The sequence below is a fragment of the Toxotes jaculatrix genome, chromosome 12, assembly GCF_017976425.1.
Source record: "Toxotes jaculatrix isolate fToxJac2 chromosome 12, fToxJac2.pri, whole genome shotgun sequence".
NCBI lineage: Eukaryota > Metazoa > Chordata > Actinopteri > Toxotidae > Toxotes > Toxotes jaculatrix.
The window spans coordinates 26,278,763-26,299,187 of NC_054405.1; the positions used below are offsets into that span (position 1 = coordinate 26,278,763).

The 20,425-nt window shown below is 47.8% G+C and overlaps 2 protein-coding genes across 9 annotated transcripts in view; both read right to left on the bottom strand.

Moving 5' to 3' along the window:
* Positions 1-663: 663 nt before the first annotated feature.
* Positions 664-9,226, bottom strand: ncbp3 (nuclear cap binding subunit 3). Of its 2 annotated transcripts, none has more exons than XM_041051914.1 (13): positions 8,999-9,226; positions 7,845-7,910; positions 7,127-7,232; positions 6,774-6,899; positions 5,880-5,999; positions 5,682-5,806; positions 5,440-5,548; positions 4,821-4,920; positions 4,562-4,671; positions 3,738-4,044; positions 3,503-3,651; positions 3,222-3,404; positions 664-2,672 (listed from the first exon to the last, which is right to left on the bottom strand). In XM_041051914.1, exons 1-13 carry the CDS (start codon positions 9,179-9,181, stop codon positions 2,329-2,331), a joined length of 2,028 nt encoding a protein of 675 aa, XP_040907848.1. In that variant the 5' UTR covers positions 9,182-9,226; the 3' UTR covers positions 664-2,328. The 2 variants fall into 2 exon arrangements, with proteins under 2 accessions (XP_040907848.1, XP_040907847.1); XM_041051913.1 differs by having other exon boundaries at positions 665-2,672; positions 5,649-5,806.
* A 1,495-nt stretch (positions 9,227-10,721) lies between these two features.
* LOC121190249 (rap1 GTPase-activating protein 2-like) overlaps positions 10,722-20,425 on the bottom strand; it is a 23,795-nt gene continuing 14,091 nt past the window's right edge. For 3 of the 7 annotated variants that reach the window (XM_041050827.1, XM_041050829.1, XM_041050830.1), the window contains 21 exons: positions 19,401-19,436; positions 18,583-18,615; positions 18,212-18,469; positions 17,841-17,944; positions 17,671-17,749; positions 17,193-17,246; positions 17,022-17,105; positions 16,114-16,214; positions 15,851-15,980; positions 15,498-15,653; positions 15,321-15,392; positions 15,158-15,244; positions 14,367-14,513; positions 14,023-14,127; positions 13,842-13,933; positions 13,546-13,650; positions 13,385-13,475; positions 13,130-13,196; positions 12,970-13,040; positions 11,914-11,955; positions 10,722-11,665 (listed from right to left, as the gene is read on the bottom strand). In XM_041050827.1, coding sequence (XP_040906761.1) covers positions 11,944-11,955; positions 12,970-13,040; positions 13,130-13,196; positions 13,385-13,475; positions 13,546-13,650; positions 13,842-13,933; positions 14,023-14,127; positions 14,367-14,513; positions 15,158-15,244; positions 15,321-15,392; positions 15,498-15,653; positions 15,851-15,980; positions 16,114-16,214; positions 17,022-17,105; positions 17,193-17,246; positions 17,671-17,749; positions 17,841-17,944; positions 18,212-18,469; positions 18,583-18,615; positions 19,401-19,436 — 1,884 coding nt within the window. In that variant the 3' untranslated portion in view covers positions 10,722-11,665; positions 11,914-11,943. Of the gene's footprint in view, positions 11,666-11,913; positions 11,956-12,969; positions 13,041-13,129; positions 13,197-13,384; positions 13,476-13,545; positions 13,651-13,841; positions 13,934-14,022; positions 14,128-14,366; positions 14,514-15,157; positions 15,245-15,320; positions 15,393-15,497; positions 15,654-15,850; positions 15,981-16,113; positions 16,215-17,021; positions 17,106-17,192; positions 17,247-17,670; positions 17,750-17,840; positions 17,945-18,211; positions 18,470-18,582; positions 18,861-19,400; positions 19,437-20,425 lie in introns of those variants that run through there. The other 4 variants (XR_005894965.1, XM_041050825.1, XM_041050826.1 and 1 more) reach the window with 4 other exon arrangements.

Sequence of the window (20,425 nt, forward strand, 5' to 3'; positions counted from 1 at the left end):
AGTCTCATGGATGGATCACCTTCTGACTGTAACTCACCCAGGAAAGTATTTTCAGATTTTTATCATCACGGCAGGACATTTTTTTTATCCAGCATCATTTCAGCTCTAGTTCTGCTTCATCATGTTGTCTGACTGAAGACGTGAGCTCCGCAGTAACGGCTGCAGGCTGTTATATGTCCTCTCAGAGTTTCTGTGGAACTTGTTGGACTGGATGACAGAGACACATCTCCTCACATACTCTGGTGTTTGGTTACCGTGTCTAATAATATCCAGCCAGTTAGCATGGAGCCTTTCCTGGCAGCTTTAACAGTGACGGGGTTAACTGTCAACATAAAACTCATCTGGAAGTATTTTCACAATCAGTGAATCTGAAGCTGTGGGGTGAATCGTGGTGAGCAGGACTTTAAGTTACATTTGGAGTCCAGAATGATCTGAAAGAAGCAGCAGGCCCTCACACAGCTCAGACGATGCAGCCACTGAACGTTCACTCTATTACCTGAGAGACATTTAAACTATGGAGAAAATAATCTGCACAACAGCTGATAGATGAAAAGAACAGTTTAAACCCTGTTGGAAAGATTATTGCTATAAACAGGAAGCAAACAACTGTCCAGTAAAACTCCCAGAAAATGATTCAGAAACTGCAGAAGTGCAAATTAAAGCATGAGCCAACATTTTAATAATAATGTCAATTCATAACCAGCAGATTGATGTTGGACTACAGTCACTGTGGCCCCGAAATGTTGGATTAAAAAAAAAACAAAACACAAATCATGTAACGTACAATACAGTGTTTGTGTCCACACACGCAGACACACAGACACACACAGACAGAGGTCAGTCAGCGCTGAAGGAACCTGGATGTTGCTCAGTAAAACACACACGATGATAATGATGATGATGATGATGATGATGATGAAGATGATGAATAAATGTAAGAAAAAGTTACATTTAGGACATTTACCGTCTGACAATGATCCTCAGACACTTCATTTCTGCTCGTGTCTCTTTTTCTGAGTCTGTCTGAGGAAAAACACGAAGCGAACACTGAGACGCATCGAAACTAAAGGTGGACTCAGGCTCATCTCTCAGTTCATCTTTTAATGATCCCGTCGAGTCTCGTCTCAAAGACATCGTAGCTGAACATCACGCCTCTGCTTGGACTGAATGGGGCCTGGAAAACGTAAAAACACACTTTTTGTGAATGAAGTTTTGTCTGGGTTTGATGGCCGATGGTGGCCGATGGTCAGGCGATGAAGAGCTTGAAGCGCTGAGGAGGATTGGTCCTGAGCAAGGCATCGATACGACCGCCAGGGCTGAGGGTGCAGCTCTCAGGTGTTCACTGTCTCCATGGTGATGTAGGAATGGTTTACTGACGAGAAACTGGGCAGCTTTTGAAACAGCTGGCCAGGTGAGAGGAGAGACGCTTTTCCCATGATGCTCTGTTACATCCCGACAAGAATACAACTTGAAAAGTGAAGCATGTTTTCAGGATGTTAAATATCGGCACAGATATTTAACGTATGAACGCAGCATGGGTGGGTCGGGAGACAGCGGGCCCCGGGGCACAGACCCCCTCCCACACGGGAGTGTCCTGTCCAGAGTCAACGCTCAGGTTCACACTGGACAGGACTTTGTCAGAAATCCACGCATTTTGTGCTGCAGTACCAAGTTTAGGCATTTTAACAGTGTGTCCCTCTCAAAGGTTTATCGGCCCTAATCCTGATCTGAGTCCTGGAATATTGATTATCTGCTGATACAGAGTCTGATCAGATATTTATCGACATGTATCTGACACAGTGAAATAACAGCAACTGGATCCAAACACTGAAGATCCTGATCCAAAACTATGGAGATGATCAGTTTAAGTGATTGATCTGATATGAAATAACTGGAGAAGGTGACTCCTGACTCTGACCTGAGATCAGCTGAGGGTTTATCAGAGAACTGACTGTACAGCAGCGTCACAGAGCGGAGACGCGTTACTGACAGAATCACCTCCGAGCTCTGACTGCGCAGCATTTAATCTGTCTGATTCTCAAGATCGCAAGACTCTGATCAGGATCAGGCTCCAACACACCATCAGGACACCCCTACTGTTAACTAGTCACTGCAAACAAGGGCCTTGGGCCAGGGGCCCCACTCAGTCGTCCATCCATGGACTGCAGATACACAATACAACGCCTCCCGTCTAAAGAATAAAAGACAAGTCACCACACTGCTGGCCTCAGATCTGCTCTGAGAGCCTCATGTCTTCATGTGTGTTGTACAGGGAGAAAGGATGTGATCCAGAGCCGGTTTCCCTCCTCCTCCACCGCCGGTTCAGTTTCAGGCGTCGGAGTCGTCGCTGCTGTCGCGGCTGATCTCGATCTGCAGCGACGGCAGGTTGTCCAGTCGGCTCTTCTTCATCTTGTGTGACAGACGCTCCTGCTTCTGTTTGATCATGGCGCCCCACATCTTCTGTAGCGTCGAGTCGTCTTCCTCTTCCTCGACCTCCTCTTCCTCCTCCTCCTCCTCCTCCTCCCCGTCACCTCGTCTCCTCCTGCCACCATCGCCGCTCCGTCCCGACGAGGAGGAGGAGAACATACCCGATGACCGACTGCTCGGTCTGCGGTCGTGACGTCCGGCGCCGCCGTCGTCGTCCGCGGAGCCGAGTCTGCTCCACAGGCCGCCTGCAACACAAAAACATCATTGTCCGACACATGTTTTGATTCGAAGCAATTTTTACACAATAAGTTCTGGAGTCATGACAAACGTCAGTGGATGAGTTAACACAACATCTCAGGGCTCATTACAAATCTGTCACTATGGGACACACAGAGTTTAAGGAGTCAAGAAAATATAAGAAACTATAAGAAACTTTGGAGCCATTAAAAGAAATTTAGGGTTTATAACAACACACTGCTGGGTTTCTGAGGAAATGGTACATTCTGAGATCAGGTTTCAGGACACTGCAACGTTTGGTCGGATTATAACTGATGTTAACAGATCTAAGATTTTGGCGGGGCACTTCCTGTTCCAGCAACACCGCACACAACAGGAATCTCTGAACGTTTCCCAGGTACTTCTTGTCCTCTGAAACAGCTCAAGACAGGAAGACAGGAAAAGGCATGAGGGGGCATGAAGAAGAAAAGAGGAAGGGCAGTGAGACAATGAGCAGAAGAGGAACAGGCAGAGCTGTGGACGTGACCAGTCCACAGACGCTTTCAGCAGCTGCTTACTTGTCTTTCTGTCTTTGGATGAGTTGGAGTAGAGGCCTCTGTTGTCTTGACTGGCCACGCCCAGTCTGCGATGAACGTCTCTGATTGGTTCTCTGGCTGGGGCAGTCTCTCTGGGGGAGACGGGGGAGGGCGAGCGCTGTCTGTCTGGGGAGTAACGTCTCTTCCCCAGCCTCTGCCGTACATCTACAAACACAGCGTTAGCAGTTTATTAGTCCAGTTTCCGAGTCTCTGTTATCACAGAGCTCAGATTATCACAGCACACGTGTCAGGTGACAGCAGACCTGTTTTCCCGCTGCCGGCCACCGGAGGGGGCTGCCTGCGCTGAGAGAGTCCTTGTCTTTTTTCCTCCAGCAGCTGCCGGACGTCCGTCACTTTGGTGGGTGATGAGGATTTGGTCCTGCTCTGTGATCCGGACCCTCCGATCCGGTTCCTGCTCACAGGAGAAAGAGTGACATAAGAAAAACGAGTGGATGTTGTGGAACAGGTGAGAGTGAAATGTCAGCGTGCGGCTCTGACCGGATGCTCTTCAGGTGAGTCTCCAGCTCATCAGCGTACATCGTCATCTTCTTGCTCTTCTTTGGCGACGGCGTGGAGATCATCTTCAGCTCCAGGTCGTAGTCCATCTCGTCCGACTCTGACCACGGGGACGGCGAGCGCTCCGCTCGGCTACGTAGCCCCGCCCCAAGTGAACGCGAGCCGCCGCCCCTTTCACCTCGTTCCCTGTACTCCACCACCCTGTCGTCCGAGTCCATGTCCTCGTCGCCGTCCTCCTCCTCCTCCTCCTCCTCCTTGATGGGCTCCTCGGGCAGGTTGACCAGGTCAGCTGAGGGGAAGAGGATTCAGTGTTTTAAAGCCAGAGACCAGAACGGAAAGAATCGATGTTTGTCTGAGTGAAAAGGGCTTTTCTTCAGTAAAACTTCTCAGGTGAAGACAGAGCTGAGTTACAGTCTGACGTTCACTGTCAAAGGCTCCATCCTCAGACCTGAACCACAATCTAGATAAAGTTTAAATGATCTCAAAACTTTTTTGAACATCTCAACCCAGAACGCTTGTTTGTTTTGTTCATACCCAGAAGTTCTGAACAGCTGATTATGAAAACAGCTGCCGACCAATATTCTGCCGACTGACCAATCGATTAATCAACTGATCACTTTAGTGCTCCTGCAGCCATTGATGCCATAATAACTAATAACTTCAACAAGCTGTGAGAGTAAAAGCTGACAGATGTTTGATCGTCTCCGTCCAGATGTTTTATCAAACCCAGACAGACTGAGGAGCATGAACACAAACAGCAGGTGGATTGGTGTGTCACAGCATCGACGGGGCGTGTGTGTTTTCACCAGAGTGTCGGTGTGTGTACGGCGGCGTGTGTCCCATGCTGTCTCCGATCAGAGGCTTCTTGCTCTTGATGACGTCTCGCTGGATCCGCCGGTTGTGATACCTCCTCTTCCTGAACACAGAGACGACACAGGGGACATTTTACAAACTGTCCACAGAGGAAGAGAAGACGTCCTCTGACATGACGAGTTCCACTCAGCCTGCCACTCCCGGCAGGCTGAGCAGAGCTCTGGGTGAAGTGCTCAGTAAACAGTGTCTCACCAGGAGTTGCTCAGGATTCCCTTCATGCCTCCGTAGTTGGGGTTTCCGTACTTCATGTAGTATCTGCTGCGACGAGCGGCGCCCGGCTCTTTCTTATCATCTGCAGACAAAAACAAGAAAAACACAATTTCACAAAGTGTATTTTTATATTTTCACTCAGACCTTTGTGTTTATTAATCATCACAATATTTTCACCTGATTATTCATGTTTCGTATTAGTGGCTGATGAGAATAAAACTCTCTCTCAGTTTATGGACACTGTAAACACACAGAGATGTTTTCACCTCAAACCCTGACAAATCAAAGTGAGCGTAGTGTCACAGTTACAAGGTAAAGAGCTGCTCTACAGGAAAGGAAACCTTAAATAACTTCTGCTGTTAAAATGAAATATTAAATAAAAGTGTGCGTGTGTGTGTCTGTCTGTGTGCGTGCGTGTCTGTGTGCGTGTGTGCGTGCATGTGTCTGTGTTCGTGTGTGTCTGTCCGTGTGCGTGCGTGTGTGTGTGTGCGTGCGTGTGTGTCTGTGTGCGTGCGTGTGTGTCTGTGTGTGTGTGTGCGTGCATGTGTCTGTGTTCGTGTGTGTCTGTCCGTGTGCGTGCGTGTGTGTGCGTGTGCACTACCTTGCGTGGCGAAGCGCAGGAAGAGTTTGTTTCCTTTGAAGGGTTTGCTCGCCGGCCGCAGGTCGTTTCTCAGCAGAGACTCTCTCTCTGCCCGGGACAGGTCGTCCATCTGACACACACACACACACACATTTAAACAAAGCTGTTCATGTCATCGATGATCAATCAACCTGATCAGTTCCTGTCTGAGTTATTGAAATTAACTCCACCTGACCGCCCTCCGCCTTCGTCTTCTGTCCCACCTCTCCGTCGCTGTCTTTCCCTTCGATCTCCTCACCGCTCTTCTTCGCCGTTTCCTCCTCGTCCTCGTCCACCTCACCCTCCTCCTCTTCGTCATCCTCGTCATCTGACCCCTGACCCCGCTGACCTGTGAGGTGCCAAACTCGCATCAGTTTTTCCCGTTGAGAATCTGCTGAGCGTGTTTTTGGGGACAGACTGACCTTTGCTCTGCTCGCCAGGCTGAGCGGCGCCTTCCGTCTCTGTGGTAACCGGGTCGGGCATCCAGCTGGTGTTGATGAGGGCTCGGACGGACGTGTTGTCATCCAGCCAGACCACGTTACCTAGGAAACGATCAGGTGGCGTTTAGACACACAGGAGCTCTGGTTTACCTGGTCCTCACTCAACTGATCAGGAATTTAAATTCCAGTTTAAACAAAACAACAGCGTCAGATGAAAACAACAAACATTCATTGAAAACGTTTATAAACAACACAAGGTAAAAACACCTTTTACTTCCTGCTATGACACGTTAGTGTCTGCAGACGCACTGCTCACACTGTCTGAGGCGGTGTCCAATCGATTTCTGATATCAGTGTCTGATCAGTGTCCGATCGATTTCTGATATCAGTGTCCGATCGATTTCTGATATCAGTGTCCGATCGATTTCTGATATCAGTGTCTGATCGATTTCTGATATCAGTGTCCGATCGATTTCTGATATCAGTGTCTGATCAGTGTCCGATCGATTTCTGATATCAGTGTCCAATCGGTGAATCCCTACTGACCGCTGCAACGTTCATCTATCAGCTGATGACAGCATCCTGTGTGCCATCAGACCCACGACCCAGACGAGGTTCCAGACCCTCCAAAGACCTCCGGCCTCCCAGTTTAATCTAAACTCTGCCCTAAACTAAATGTTTGTATTTCACAACAGTGAGATGGTCCCGTGTGTGTGTGTGTGTGTGTGTGTGTGTGTGTGTGTGTGTGTGTGTGTGTGAGTGTGTGTGTGTGTGTGTGTGTGTGTGTGTGTGTGAGTGTGTGTGTGTGTGTGTGTGTGTGTGTGTGTGTGAGTGTGTGTGTGTGTGTGTGTGTGTGTGAGTGTGTGTTGTACTCACAGGATGTGTCATCAATCCACTCGATGTGTGCTGGAGGATATTCCTTAAAATATCCAAAGACGTCCTGTGTGCTCATGTCATCCACACCCGTCACGTAGATCGCCTCCAGGCGCAGTCTGGGGATGGCTGAGCACCACAGAAGAAGAAGACAACAGGTTCAGCAAACACACAACAGGATCCCACTGTTGTAAACACCTGTAAACAACAGGTGAGTTTCCATCCAGAGGCGGGTCATTGTGTTTTCCAGCTCCTGTGTTCTGGGTCTACCCCGGGGTCGTCCTGGATGGAAACTCAAACACTGGCTGCACTGACTGTGGCTGGTCAGGTCAGGTGAGCGATGCACCTCCTCTTACCTTTCTTCATGGTGTCTTTATCCAGGAAAACGTTCCTCTGACCGACCGTCTCCTCTCCATGGAAATGGAAACGTCTCGCTCGCTTCTCTTTTCTCTCGATCGCCTCCTGATTTAAAAAAACAAACACACAGTGTGTTAAAACACTGCTTCCTGCTCCCAGCTCGACACAGCGAGTCCTGCTCTGTATGACGTAATGGCTGTAAATGCATGTCCACATGTCCACATAAAAAAAACCTGCTTGTCCAGGAGAAGTCAGGACCTGAACCGATCAGACTCAGGGTCAGGACTCTACAGACGTCACAGGAAACTGCGGCTGAGTCTAAGCTATGATACAGTTATAAGGGACTTCCTCCTACTCACAGCTGATCACATGATTGATCAGAGAAGGAATAACCAATCAGTGATATAGCTGGACCCTACTTTTGCCATACTGTATATAATTGCAAAAACAACAATCCATTTATTTGGTGGAATTTTATTTTCCAAGAACTTCATACATCAGCTTTTATTTCTTGTTTAAAATCCACGTGTAAAATCTTTCTCCTTCGTTTCTCCTCCAGTCTTTTTTTCTACGTGCTAAAGGAAAACATCCCTCAGAGCGAGTGGACTGAAGAGGAACTGCTTCACTGCTGAGACGAACCATCACCACCTTTCTGGACGGAGTAAATTCAGCTCACACGGACGCAGGACCGTGTGTGTGTCGGTGCAGGTGTCGTACCTTCGAGTTGACGTCGATCCCTGTGATGAACGCTCCGGCTTTGTTCTCGTACCTCCGACTCGTATCCTGCAAAACAAAGTCCAGCAGCTCAGACTCTTCACAGGGACCTCTGTCAGGATTTCACTGGTGTGAAGGCCTCAGCACCCGCCACCACTCTCACACAGAAAAAGGCCAAATGACGGTGGTTTGGCAGAATAAACAGGTCACACAGGGCATTTTTCTAAGCTGGATGAATTTCAGAACACAAGTAAACAAATAAAGAAGAAAATAAATAAGTTAAGTTCACATAAAACTGGGTTTAACACTTTAAGACCAAAAAATAACACAGCACCAGAGACCCTGAGGATAAATGATTTCTGTCTGACTACTGTTCAGACACCGAGTGTCAGAAAGAAGAACCGTGTCTACACATTCTCTGTATCTCACAATATTTCTGCCTCTTTTCTCAACTTCACTCTGAGCGTCTGATTATTCCCTGAGCAGCAGATTCAGGTTTCCAGCAGATGCAGCTCATTCATAAGGCTGATCACATCAAATTTCAAAATGCCACATAAAGACTGCCGCTGGATGTCAGACTGTCCGAGGGGCCCCTCAGACTGTCTGAGAGGCCCCTCGTGTTGGGGTCCTGGGTGGTTAGTCTCATTATTCCCCTGGTTCTCTCTCTGTTCCTGGGAGGATTAACGGAGCAGCAACAACGGAGGAGCAACCGCCTAAAAACAACAACATAACCTCAGTTGGTGATTATGAATACGCCGAACTGATCAGTGACTGTGTATCTATCGCCGCCGTTAAGTTTTTCCATCATGTCCAGCCGACTGCCCGCGAACAACGTTCGATTTCCAGTTTAGTTAACGGAGTTTGGTGGTACGGTGCCTCCATACAAACAACGCACGTGAGGAGTTTACCAGCAACAAGTGACTGAAATTAAAAACCATTAAACTCAGCGGCTGAATAAACACGACGGAAACCAAAACGTGTCCGAGTTCAGTCCGGTTAAATGTGAGGTTTCACGCCGTAGCAGCCCCGGTGCTCACACCCGCTCCCCGGACACAGAGCCGGGAGTCCAAGTTACCACACGCCGACACTTCCAGTGGATCTGCCGGCCGCAGGAGACGCCAGTCCCCGGCCTAACAGGGCCTAGTCCGGACACTCACCGGCAGCAGCTCCTTCAGGGAACGGTTAACGGAGATGTCCTCGGCCTCCAGCTCTCCTTCTTCCACCTCCATCGGTTCGGCTTCGCGGGCGTCCCTGTCCGACTCGGAGTCAGAGTCCGATTCCGAGCGATCAGAGCCGCTGTCTGATTTCACCGACACCCGTAAGCTACGCACGGCCGCCATGACACTGCCTGCGAACAACGGCTGCTACTGCTCTCTTAACCCGGCAACGGTTCTCTGTCCTCCCGCCTCTTCTTCATCGGTGCTGCGCTGGAGGGAAGCGGAGCATTAGCGCCACCCAGCGCTGGAGGAAGTACTGACACCCTTCAGTGAAAGTCCTGTTAGTTCAAGTGTAAGTATGATGTGATGGTGCTGTGTTGGTTCAGGTGGAGATATTTTTTAAAGTTTTATATCAGATTGAAATGACTGATTATTGATTATGGATTTATCTGCTTGTTGCTGATCATTTTCTCCGTTCATTGATTGTTTGGTTTGCTCAGTCACACCCAGCACCGGTGCCACCTGATGAATCCTGTTTTCTGTTTTTATCATTTCATTCTTCAGCTTTATGCAGCAAATGAAACTGAATCCCATTAAACCGATCTGTGTTGATTATTAACTGATTCATCTCTGGATTATTTTTTTACTATAATCTGCTCCTGAATTCAGTTTGACTGAAGTACAGCTCTGCCTCTGCCTGGTCCTCCAGCCTCTGGTTCCTCAGCTGTTTAAGGCAGTTTGTCTTTCCTGATGAAAACATGAACTCATCTGTCCACAGTCGATTCGTCCGCCAGCGTGTTGGTCAACCGGCACCGTCCTGTATGGCCCAGCTGTATGATGACATCATCAGCCATTAGGCTCAGGTGATGTCCAACCAGGTGATGAGCAGCCTCAGCAGGTCCTCTGCTGCCGTCTGGCTGCAGCTGGAGGTGGACAGTTTCCTGAATGTGCTGGAAATTTGTGACAGTGAACCAAAGCAGAAGAAGAGAAAGAATATTTTGCATTTCTTCCAGAAACTTCCAAGGAAGATCTGAAACAAATGGAGGACATGAACAAAAAGAATGTACTCCAGTCCACCTGGTCCTCTGCCGTGTCTGAGGATGCTGAGGAAGAGGAGGGAGGAGTGGACGCCTCTGAGCTGAGGAGGAGGAGGAGGGTTGCACACTTCTTCCAGTCCCTCTGTCTCTGCCACCCCCACCCCTAACCCCTAACCCCACCCCGGCCTGCACCTGATCTCCATATTGTAAATATGTCAAATAAAAGTTTGTTGTGGTTCATTTCTCAGACTCAGAAAGTTTTTTCTCTCTGCAGCCGACACGGTTCCACATGAACGAGTCGACAAGGAAACAGAAACAAGCTCTTTAACAAACATCATGTTGTTTTCCCGCCTGAGTCAGGCGTCGCTCTGCTGTTTATCCAGCCACAAACAAAACAAACAAAACCCACGTTCGAAACTAAACCACAGCGATTAGAAGCTCAGAGAATGTTCTGAGTTCAGCTTCCTCAAAGGCAAAGATTTAAAAACCATGGTCATTTTATTGGTTTGTTTTTTGAGTGGTAACACACACACACACAAACACACAAAAGCAAACACACACACACACACACACACACACAGTCTCTCGTCCTGCAGAGACTTTATCAGATCAGCTTTTCATGTCCAAACCACAGAAATCTCACGTTTCCATCATGATGCCGAACATTAATTATAAACACACACGTCTTTATTTATGCTACATCTTCCCACTCACTGTCCCCTTTCAAAATAAATTATTACTCTTATTTTGCAAAAACTCTGAAGACACAGAAACAGAGATTTACACCTGATGAAGTGAGGAGGAACAGCGTCTGTGCTCTCGGTGCCAGGTCAGTGTCCCGGTTCAGTCTCTGAACATCCACAGAGCTCTGTGTCATTTTAGTGCAAAACATAAATCAGTTGTTTCCTGTCACTTTTTGCAGCGTCCTTGTTCTTCAGCTTCTGAGCACAGAGTCGTTTTCAGCTCAGCTCTGATGAAAACAAAGGTCTCGGTCGACAGCTGGACTGTGATGAACATGTTAACGTATAAACCCTGCAAACATCACTGCGTCAGTGTCTGAGAACAGAGAGAAGAGTCTGGGAATGACGACGATCTCAGCTTTGACAAACTGAGCGACTGAAAACATTTAACACAGAAATGATTTTTTTTCATTTAAATTTTCCATCACCTTCTAAAGATTTTGGCTCCGTTCACCAACTGAAATCTCAAGCTGCTTTTTTAAAGTTTCTGCCTGTTGAAAGGGACGAACGGGTTCTGATGCATGTTGGATTTATTCAAACCATAAACCAAAGAATGAAATCTGCTCTGTGCTGTTACGTAAAAAGTCTTTTCAGTGAGCATCAGTCCTCAGAGCTGCTCTGGCAGGGTGAGGCTCCTGAGGGACCGGGGCCAAAGATGCCCCACAACATGTATGTTAGTTTCCCCAGGCACCCAGAACAGAGCAGAACAGACCAGGATCTCACCGTATAAAACTGATGGAATGATCCTTTAAATGATGCATGAAAGAGACACATCCACCAGAGCCTTAGTGTGTGTGTGTGTGTGTGTGTTGGTGTTTTCAGATTAAAGTCCTCCTCCTCCTCCTCCTCCTCCTCCTGGTGTTTGTGTGAACCTCCTTGTTTTCTGGAAACTGCAAAGAAAATAAAGAAATTAGAAACTAACAACAACAACAACAACACTTTCTTCTTCAGGTTTCAGAGGAGGTTTTGCCTGTTTGCTATGAAGAGCTCTGGACTTCGGTCTTTAAACCAGTCCTCTGAACCCGGACCACCTGACAGGAACCTGTCCTAAGGTCCCGCCCTGATCAGTCAATCTGAAAACCAGGAAGTTTGTTTTTTCCCTTTCATGTCTGTCGACAAAACATGATAGTGTACATACCTCCCACTGCCGTCCTCACGTCCTCACAGTCTAATGTCCCTGCTGAGGACAGACAGAAGGGTTAGAGTCTTTGGTTGGATTATCTGAAGCTGTAAATTCTCCCTCTCTCTGAATCTGCCTCACGAGCTTAAATAAACTGACTGAAATCAGTTGAATTGATCATAATCAGCAGAGACATCATCCATACTTCTGATCACACACAGACCCATGGGACACACAGCTGCTCTTCATCATGAAGCTTCTGGTTCCAGGTATAAATCCGTTTTTCTGACCCGATCAAAAAAAAGTCTCGTTAAATAAAAACACTGAAGTGTCTCCTGTTGCTGTGAGGATGAAAACCTGTAAACCTGTAAACACACACACACACACACAACCGAGAGGAGGCGGTGTCCGGCCACAAACACAAACACAAACACAATCACAAACACAAACACAAACACAATCACAAACACAATCACAAACACAAACACAAACACAAACACAATCACAAACACAAACACAAACACAATCACAAACACAATCACAAACACAAACACAAACACAATCACAAACACAAACAAACACAATCACAATCACAAACACAAACACAATCACAAACACAAACACAAACAATCACAAACACAAACACAATCACAATCACAAACACAAACACAAACACAATCACAAACACAATCACAAACACAAACACAATCACAAACACAAACAATCACAAACACAAACACAATCACAAACACAAACACAATCACAAACACAATCACAAACACAAACACAAACACAATCACAAACACAATCACAAACACAATCACAAACACAATCACAAACACAAACACAATCACAAACACAAACAAACACAATCACAATCACAAACACAAACACAAACAAACACAAACACAAACACAATCACAATCACAAACACAAACACAAACACAATCACAATCACAATCACAAACACAATCACAAACACAAACAATAACACAATCACAAACACAAACAATAACACAATCACAAACACAATCACAATCACAAACACAAACACAAACACAAACACAGACTTACTGCAGCAGAGTGGCTCAACTTGTCAAAACGAAACTTGAGGTTGGATCTGGGAGAGTTTCTGTTTTTCACCTCTGAAAGTGAACAGACATGAACAGGAAGCAGTAAAATAATGTGAGACGAACGAGGGTCAGAGTGTGTTACACTGAGTGCGTGGACGAACCTGTGGGGCTGCGACAGACAACGAGTGGACTTGAACTCTGACCTTCCGTCGCTGCAGCCTGAGCGAGCTGAAGACAGAGAGACAGGGCACAGTATGGACACGTATGACATGACTCGGTTGTTGTAGTCCTGTTTACCAGCTGGTATCCGACTCACTTGAGACTCAGCCATTATTTTAACACCAGCCTCTATGTGAGAATTTACACTGTCTCCTGTTTAAATGTCCTGATCTCCAGAGGATGAACTGTGACCTCACCAGGTGAGGGTCGTCTGCAGGGATGGTGAAGCTGCAGGTGCTGGATGTCGATCTGGAAATCTTACTGCTCTCCTTCTTCATGTGAATCCTGCTGATTAAAAAAACAGAAAATCAAGAAAAGAACAAATAAGGAAGCAACACCTGCCCAGTCACACACTCACCTGTCCCGCTGTCCTGCCTCTGGAGAGCTGGGATTGGACGGCAGCTCTGACGTCACCTCCAGCGTCGGCTGGCAGCTGTCGAAGCTCCTCTGCTCACTGAGGAGACTGATACATTCACAGTACAAAGACAAACGTGTCAGAGAGTCACAGGCAACAAGCTGAGTCTGATTCACGCGGCGCTCACTGAACGGGTCCCGGACGGGTCCAGGACGGGTCCAGGGCAGAGACGTGAAAACCAGACTCTGTGACTTCAGCAGCGGTTGGTGTTGTTGTTCTGGGCTGAAGGAAGAAGTCACCTTCTCTGGTTGTGTTTCTCCGTTTGGCTGTCGACACTCAGCAGACGAGGGAAAAGTCCTGAACGCCGCTTCACAGGAGACTTCACGTTACACTGACGTCAGACACACAAACGCTGCGTCAGCATCACAACCATCAGGAGGAGCACAAAGCACAGGACAGACCACTTTCCCCTCCGCTCACCTCAGCGCTGATGTGTGCCAGACCCCCCCCACTCAGACTCGTGGGGAGACCCGCCCCGCCCCGTGACATGGTCTCCATGGAGACGCTTCGTCCTCGCATCGCCCTCTGGGGTGGATGAAAAGGGTAACACAGTAACACACAAACGAACAGACAGTGTGTGTGAAAACGTTTCTTCTTCAGTCTCATTTCACTCTGTCGAACTTTATTTTTTACCTTTCAAACACTCCAGGTGTTCTGCCCTGACCTCATGTTACCTTTTCATGCCAAACACACGTGTGCGTGTGTGTAAATAAATAAACGTACATCTCTTCATGTCTGTGTCTGTAACTTTGGTTCACACACACCTTGATGGACTCCAGCAGTCCTCCGTGGCCATGTCCATTCTCCGCTCGTCCCTCCTCCTCCAGGCCTGATGTCAGACCCAGCATGCTCTGGGAGCGTCTGTGCAGTTCATCATGGAGGCTGTCCAGCAGGGCTGCCCGGGTACGCTCCTAAACAAATACACCTTCAGTTTTTACCCCGCTGGTCCTGAGCCCCAGGGCAGTGGGCTGGACCTCGGTCAGGTGTTTGAATCACTTGATCCAGGAGCAGCATGGAAAACAACAGCGGATCTAAGACCGAGCCCTGTGGGACACCACAGCTGAGCCTGGAGTCTGAGGACATTTAGCAGTTTCTCTTTACATTTACTGAAACTTAAAATTCACAGGTTTAGTGGAGCCTGAGTTTAGACACAGTGTAAAGAGGTTTCAGGTTTTGTTTGTGTGTTTCTGCCTGAGTGTGACATGAACAGTGCATCTGACATTATAAAGCTATTTGTGATTTTCAGCTCTGATTCTACTTGAGCTTCTCCTAGTTGAATTGAAATTCAACTAGGAGAAGCAGAGAGGACTGTGTCCTCACTTCACACTGAAACTGTTATTCAGCCAGTCTGAGGTCATCTGAGGTCGTCTGGTTCGTCTCAGGTCGTCTGGTTCGTCTCAGGTCGTCTGGTTCGTCTCAGGTCGTCTCAGGTTGTCTCAGGTCATCTCAGGTCGTCTCAGGTCGTCTCAGGTCGTCTGTCTCTGACCTGACTGACTGGCTAACTGTGGAAATTGGTGCTGAAACACCGAGCGTCTCCTCCTCCAGGTGCTTTTACCTCCAGCCGGGCGAAGCGCTCGCTCTTGTAGCAGGCCAGCTCTGCGTTGATGAGCTTTGTGAGGAGAAACTCTCTGAACTCTGGAGCCTGAAAAAAACTCATGAATTAGACCAAGTTCATATCATTACGTTTGTCAGATTTTACCAGCAAAGTTCTTTCCCACCTTCTTAAAGACGGCTGGATTTGGGAGGGGCGGGCCAAACGGAGGCACGTCTTCTCGTGCAGTGACGGACACCTGTCAATCACAGCAGTGAAACAGAAATATTCAGTCATGTCAAAGGAAACATATCTCAAACCGAAGCGATGCAGAGCAGTGTGACGTGTGCGTTCTCAGCTGCACCTTGTAGCAGGTGTTGTCCGAGCACGGCTCCTCCACCTGCACCAGGATGAAGGCGTGGAGGAAGTTGGAGGCGATCATGTCGGGGACGAAAGGAGTGGCTTCTTCTTGAAACACCACCGCCACGATGTCATTTCCTATGTGACGTTTCCTCTGAAGCTGAAGAAAAACTTTGACTCAGTATTCCCATGTTGTGTTGTTGTTGTGTCACATGTTACAATGAGCTGTGTTGTGCTGTTTTATGTTCTAATGTCTCATCAGGTGTAGCTCGTCAGCTCACGTCACGTGACGTGTCTCTCCTGTGTTGTGTGATTTGCTGACTCATGCTGTGTCACACTGTGTCTCACGCTGTCTACCTGCTGTGCGTCTCCCTCAGTGAAAGGCAGTTTGGTGGAGACGTGGAACATGATCTCCTTCCGTCTGTGGACGGTGTAGACGGACTGAGAACCCGTCTGACCGTGGGACACATCCAGTCCCCCCCGAAACCTGCGCAGAGGGAGGAGGGATCATCTGGGATCAGATGGAGCAGAAACAATTCTAATTTTGCAGCTTGTTCTGTCTGTGCTCAGAGAGCAGAGTTACACAACAGTCTCACGGTCTGGGACCGATTGTCTCTCACCCTTTGAAGTCCTGCAGGTCCACTGTGTCCCCCAGCAGCTGCAGAAACTCTGTGAAGGCCGGCGTCTCCTCGTTGTTGCTGAACAGCTCCTCCTCAGACACCTGACGACAGGTGACAGCTGCATCAGACTCACAACATACAACCACAACACGTTCTGTCGCACATCAGCTACAACGGGCACATCTGGGAAACAGCCCAGGAACATGGAGAATTCAGAACCATTTCAGCAGGATCGCAGCAGATGCTCGCTGAACTGAGGAACGAGCTTTTCCTGTCTCTGCAGCGAAACTCTGCCAGAGGCCTCGGCTGCTTCGCTTCGATCCAACAGGCTGATCCACAGACTCATTCCCCCGGGCCCTCCTGACCCGAGTTCACACGGCTGCAGAGAATAAAACCAACCTGACCCTGAGTTAGATCACCGTCCTCCTGGGACAACAGGCAGGAGGACCTGAGAGTGAATCTGGACCAGTCCTGAATCTGGATCAGGATCTGGAATCGATCTCTGTTTGGTTTTAAATTTCCTTTCTCTCAGCTCGTGCTGAGGACTGAGCCTGTTCCTGTGTCTACACTGATTTTAATTCTTTTGTTTCTCAGATATTTCTTCCCTTTCATCACAGTTCAGCTGGATATTGTGTCTTCTGAAGTGTGACAGCTGTGTTTGTGTGTTTGTTGTTTATATTTATTGTTGTTGTTATTTTTAAGCTGGATAAAGAAACAAAGATGTTTCCTGCAGGTGTGATGAGTGATGTTCTGCTTCTGTCTCAGTGTCTCTGTCACAGCTGCACCTCCAGCTGTGATCCAGCAGCTAGCATAACTAACTTCCATCTGTCTGAGGTCAAACGCTTGACGTGTCCACTGTGAGAGATCTGTGGACAACAAACAGGTGTGAGGGGTCGGTGGGTTCGTACCTGTCCAAACTTCTGGTAAATGACTCCAAACTTGAAGGTGTTGTTCACCTCGTGCTCATCGTAGTTCACTATCAGCTGAGACGCCTGGAGACAGATGGACAGAGCGGTTGGATAAAATCAGTCCTCAGGGGACAGACTGTTGTCGGGTGTGCTGAGGCTGTCTGGGCTCACCTTCGGGTAGAGGACGGGACTGAAGCGCAGACCTGCTGCTTCATCACACAGCAGCTTCAGGAGGAAACAACACACATGGTTATAAAGACGAAGTTCAGACGGATACAGGAACTACGAGGCTGTGACTGACTGACCTGAGAGGAAAGTCCACGTCCACACGTCCACACGTCTGCAGCTTCTTTACATCACCTCGTTAAACTTTGTTTGTTTCTGTTCCACCGCGTTTTATTTTTCTCTGTTTCACTCACTGAGCTTTGATTTGATGCTTCTTGATTTAACGACGCCACAGATTCAACATGACTAAAGTAATATTCTCATTATTATCTTCACTATGACTGAGGGGACTCGCCTCCGTCCAGTCCTCACAAGAAAAGCACTGGTTTTAAACTAAGAACTAAACTAAGTTTCAGCAATTCACTGTGTGTGTGTGTGTGTGTGTCTGTGTCTGTGTATGTGGTGTGTGTGTGTGTGTGTGTACCTTGGCCAGCTCTGGGACACTGGGGATGTCAGGCAGTTCTGTCAGTGATAATCTGTGATAGAAGCTTTTCACCCGAGACCTGAAGGGACAGAGGAGACAAACCTCACAGCAGAGTCCTAAACATGAACAGGGCGGATCAGCTGTGTGTGTGTGTGTGTGTGTGTGCGTACCTGATGATAACATGGAGGTGCTCCTGCTCCTTCTCCTCCTCGTGTCTCACAGACAGCAGCAGGTTTCCCAGGCTGCAGGCTGAACACGAGAAGTTTAAATGTTCCTGAGACACAAACATAAAGAGTTGATTCAGTCCAGAAAACACAGCGTCTGTTCTGCACGTGCTGGATTTGTGTTTCGTTCACTTGATGTGGGTAAAATGCAGAGTAGTTTCTCCTGGTTGGCAACAACTTGAGGGACAACAAAGGATTAAAAAAAATAAAAAACAACAATAAAATAAAACCGTTTTTATTTATCTCAACTGTTTCATGTTCAGTGAAAATCTGAGTTTAAACGTTAAAACTCGTCTGTTTGCTGAACCAAATCTCACCCTGCCCAAGAAGTACTTCCTGTACGCCCGAGCAGCCTTGTTGCTCTCCTCCAGACGGTATCCATAACCCCCTGTGGGTGAGTCTTCTTCCTCCTCTGTTCCTCCCAACGCTCCCCCCTCCTCCTCCTCCTCCTTCTCCCTGGTCTCCAGACAGGAGGGAGGAGGCACAGGAGGAGCAGAAGCTTTGGGATCCTCAATCCAGTAACCTCCGAACTCAGGCAGGATGACCTGAGGGTACGGCCCCCCCCTCTCCAACACCTGCAACACACACACACACACACACACACACACACACACACACTGTAAAGCTCAGTCCGTGGCAGAGCTGCATCAGGTGAGCTGCTGTTCATGTTGAAGACGTTCGGTCTCACCTCCTCGATCCTCGGATACGGAATGTAGTCGTCCTGAAAGACAAGGACAGAGATTACACACACGAGAGAGCACACACGCACACGCACACGCACACGCACACACACACACACACACACACACACACACGCACATGCAGACACACACACACACAGGTGAATAAACTCCACGGCTGATGATGCTGAACATGACGCGTCACATGCTGCGTGATGTGAATTTGCCTGATGGAACCAGATTTCCCGCCTCACGTTTGTGTCCAGAGTCATGTGACATATGCAGTGACGACTTTGAAAGAACTGAATAAAAGGTATTGAGTCTGTTATCATAATTAACAGACACATTCCTGGGATCACAGTGACCTTTGACCTCCAAATTCTATTCACTTCATCCTTTAATCCGAGTGAACGTCAAGGTGTCCTGAGATATAACATTCAGGAGAGCGTGGGACGGACAAGTGGAAAAGGGACATGGAGACGTTTCATTTCTCACAGACTTTGATCCACAACAATAAAAATAAAGAAATAAACGGATGAAAGCGGCGGAAGCTTTCTGCTCAGGCTCAGCTGCTTCACGGCTTTGTCTGAACAAACGAATGAAATGAAGCAGAGTGGGAGTGATGGACATGAGGACAGATGGACAGACATGCCTTCTGTCTCTGAGGGATTGTCTTCATCTCTGCAGTTTCTGGCACCTGCTGCATCAGCGTCAGGGAGAGAGGACAGCATTAAGATATTAGTATTCACACACACAGACACACACACACACACACACACACGTTATCTTCACAGACTCATCACAGCAGAAAACATCATCTTCTTACCTCCATCTTGTCCATCGTGTCAAAGAAATGAGCCGACTAGAGACAGAGAGACAGACAGAGAGACAAGGACATGTATTAATGTGGGGTTTAAAGTCTTCTCCTGTGTTTCTGTCTTTATGAGGACAGTGTGGGTCTAACCTGGAAAATCAGGACATCTCACTCCCTTCCTTTCTGTGTGACAGGCAGGACTTGGTTTAGACTGAGGTTTAGACTGAGGTCAGGATCAGACGCAGACGTACGGATCAGGTGGTTTACGTTTGCTTCAGCAGGTAAAGTTGTTTTGGGTGAGCGGTTATTACAATGAAAACTTTGTAAAGTTTAACTGATTAATTTCAAGTGAAGCGACTGTAAATGGATGAAGTTTGAAAATGGCCCAACAGGTGGCAGTATAATCCTGATCCTGATCTGTGATCCTGATCTGTGATCCTGATCTGTGATCCTGATCCTGATCCGTGATTCTGATCCTAATCCTGATCCTGATCCTGATCCGTGATTCTGATCCTGATCCGTGATTCTGATCCTAATCCTGATCCTGATCCGTGATTCTGATCCTGATCCGTGATTCTGATCCTGATCTGTGATCCTGATCTGTGATCCTGATCCTGATCTGTGATCCTGATCCTGATCCTGATCCGTGATTCTGATCCTGATCCGTGATTCTGATCCTGATCTGTGATCCTGATCCTGATCTGTGATCCTGATCCTGATCCGTGATTCTGATCCTGATCCGTGATTCTGATCCTAATCCTGATCCTGATCTGTGATCCTGATCTGTGATCCTGATCCTGATCTGTGATCCTGATCTGTGATCCTGATCCTGATCCTGATCTGTGATCCTGATCTGTGATCCTGATCTGTGATCCTGATCCTGAACCTGATCCTGATCCTGATCTGTGATCCTGATCCTGAACCTGATCCTGATCCTGATCTGTGATCCTGATCCTAATCCTGATCCTGATCTGTGATCCTGATCTGTGATCCTGATCCTGATCTGTGATCCTGATCCTGATCCTGATTCGTGATTC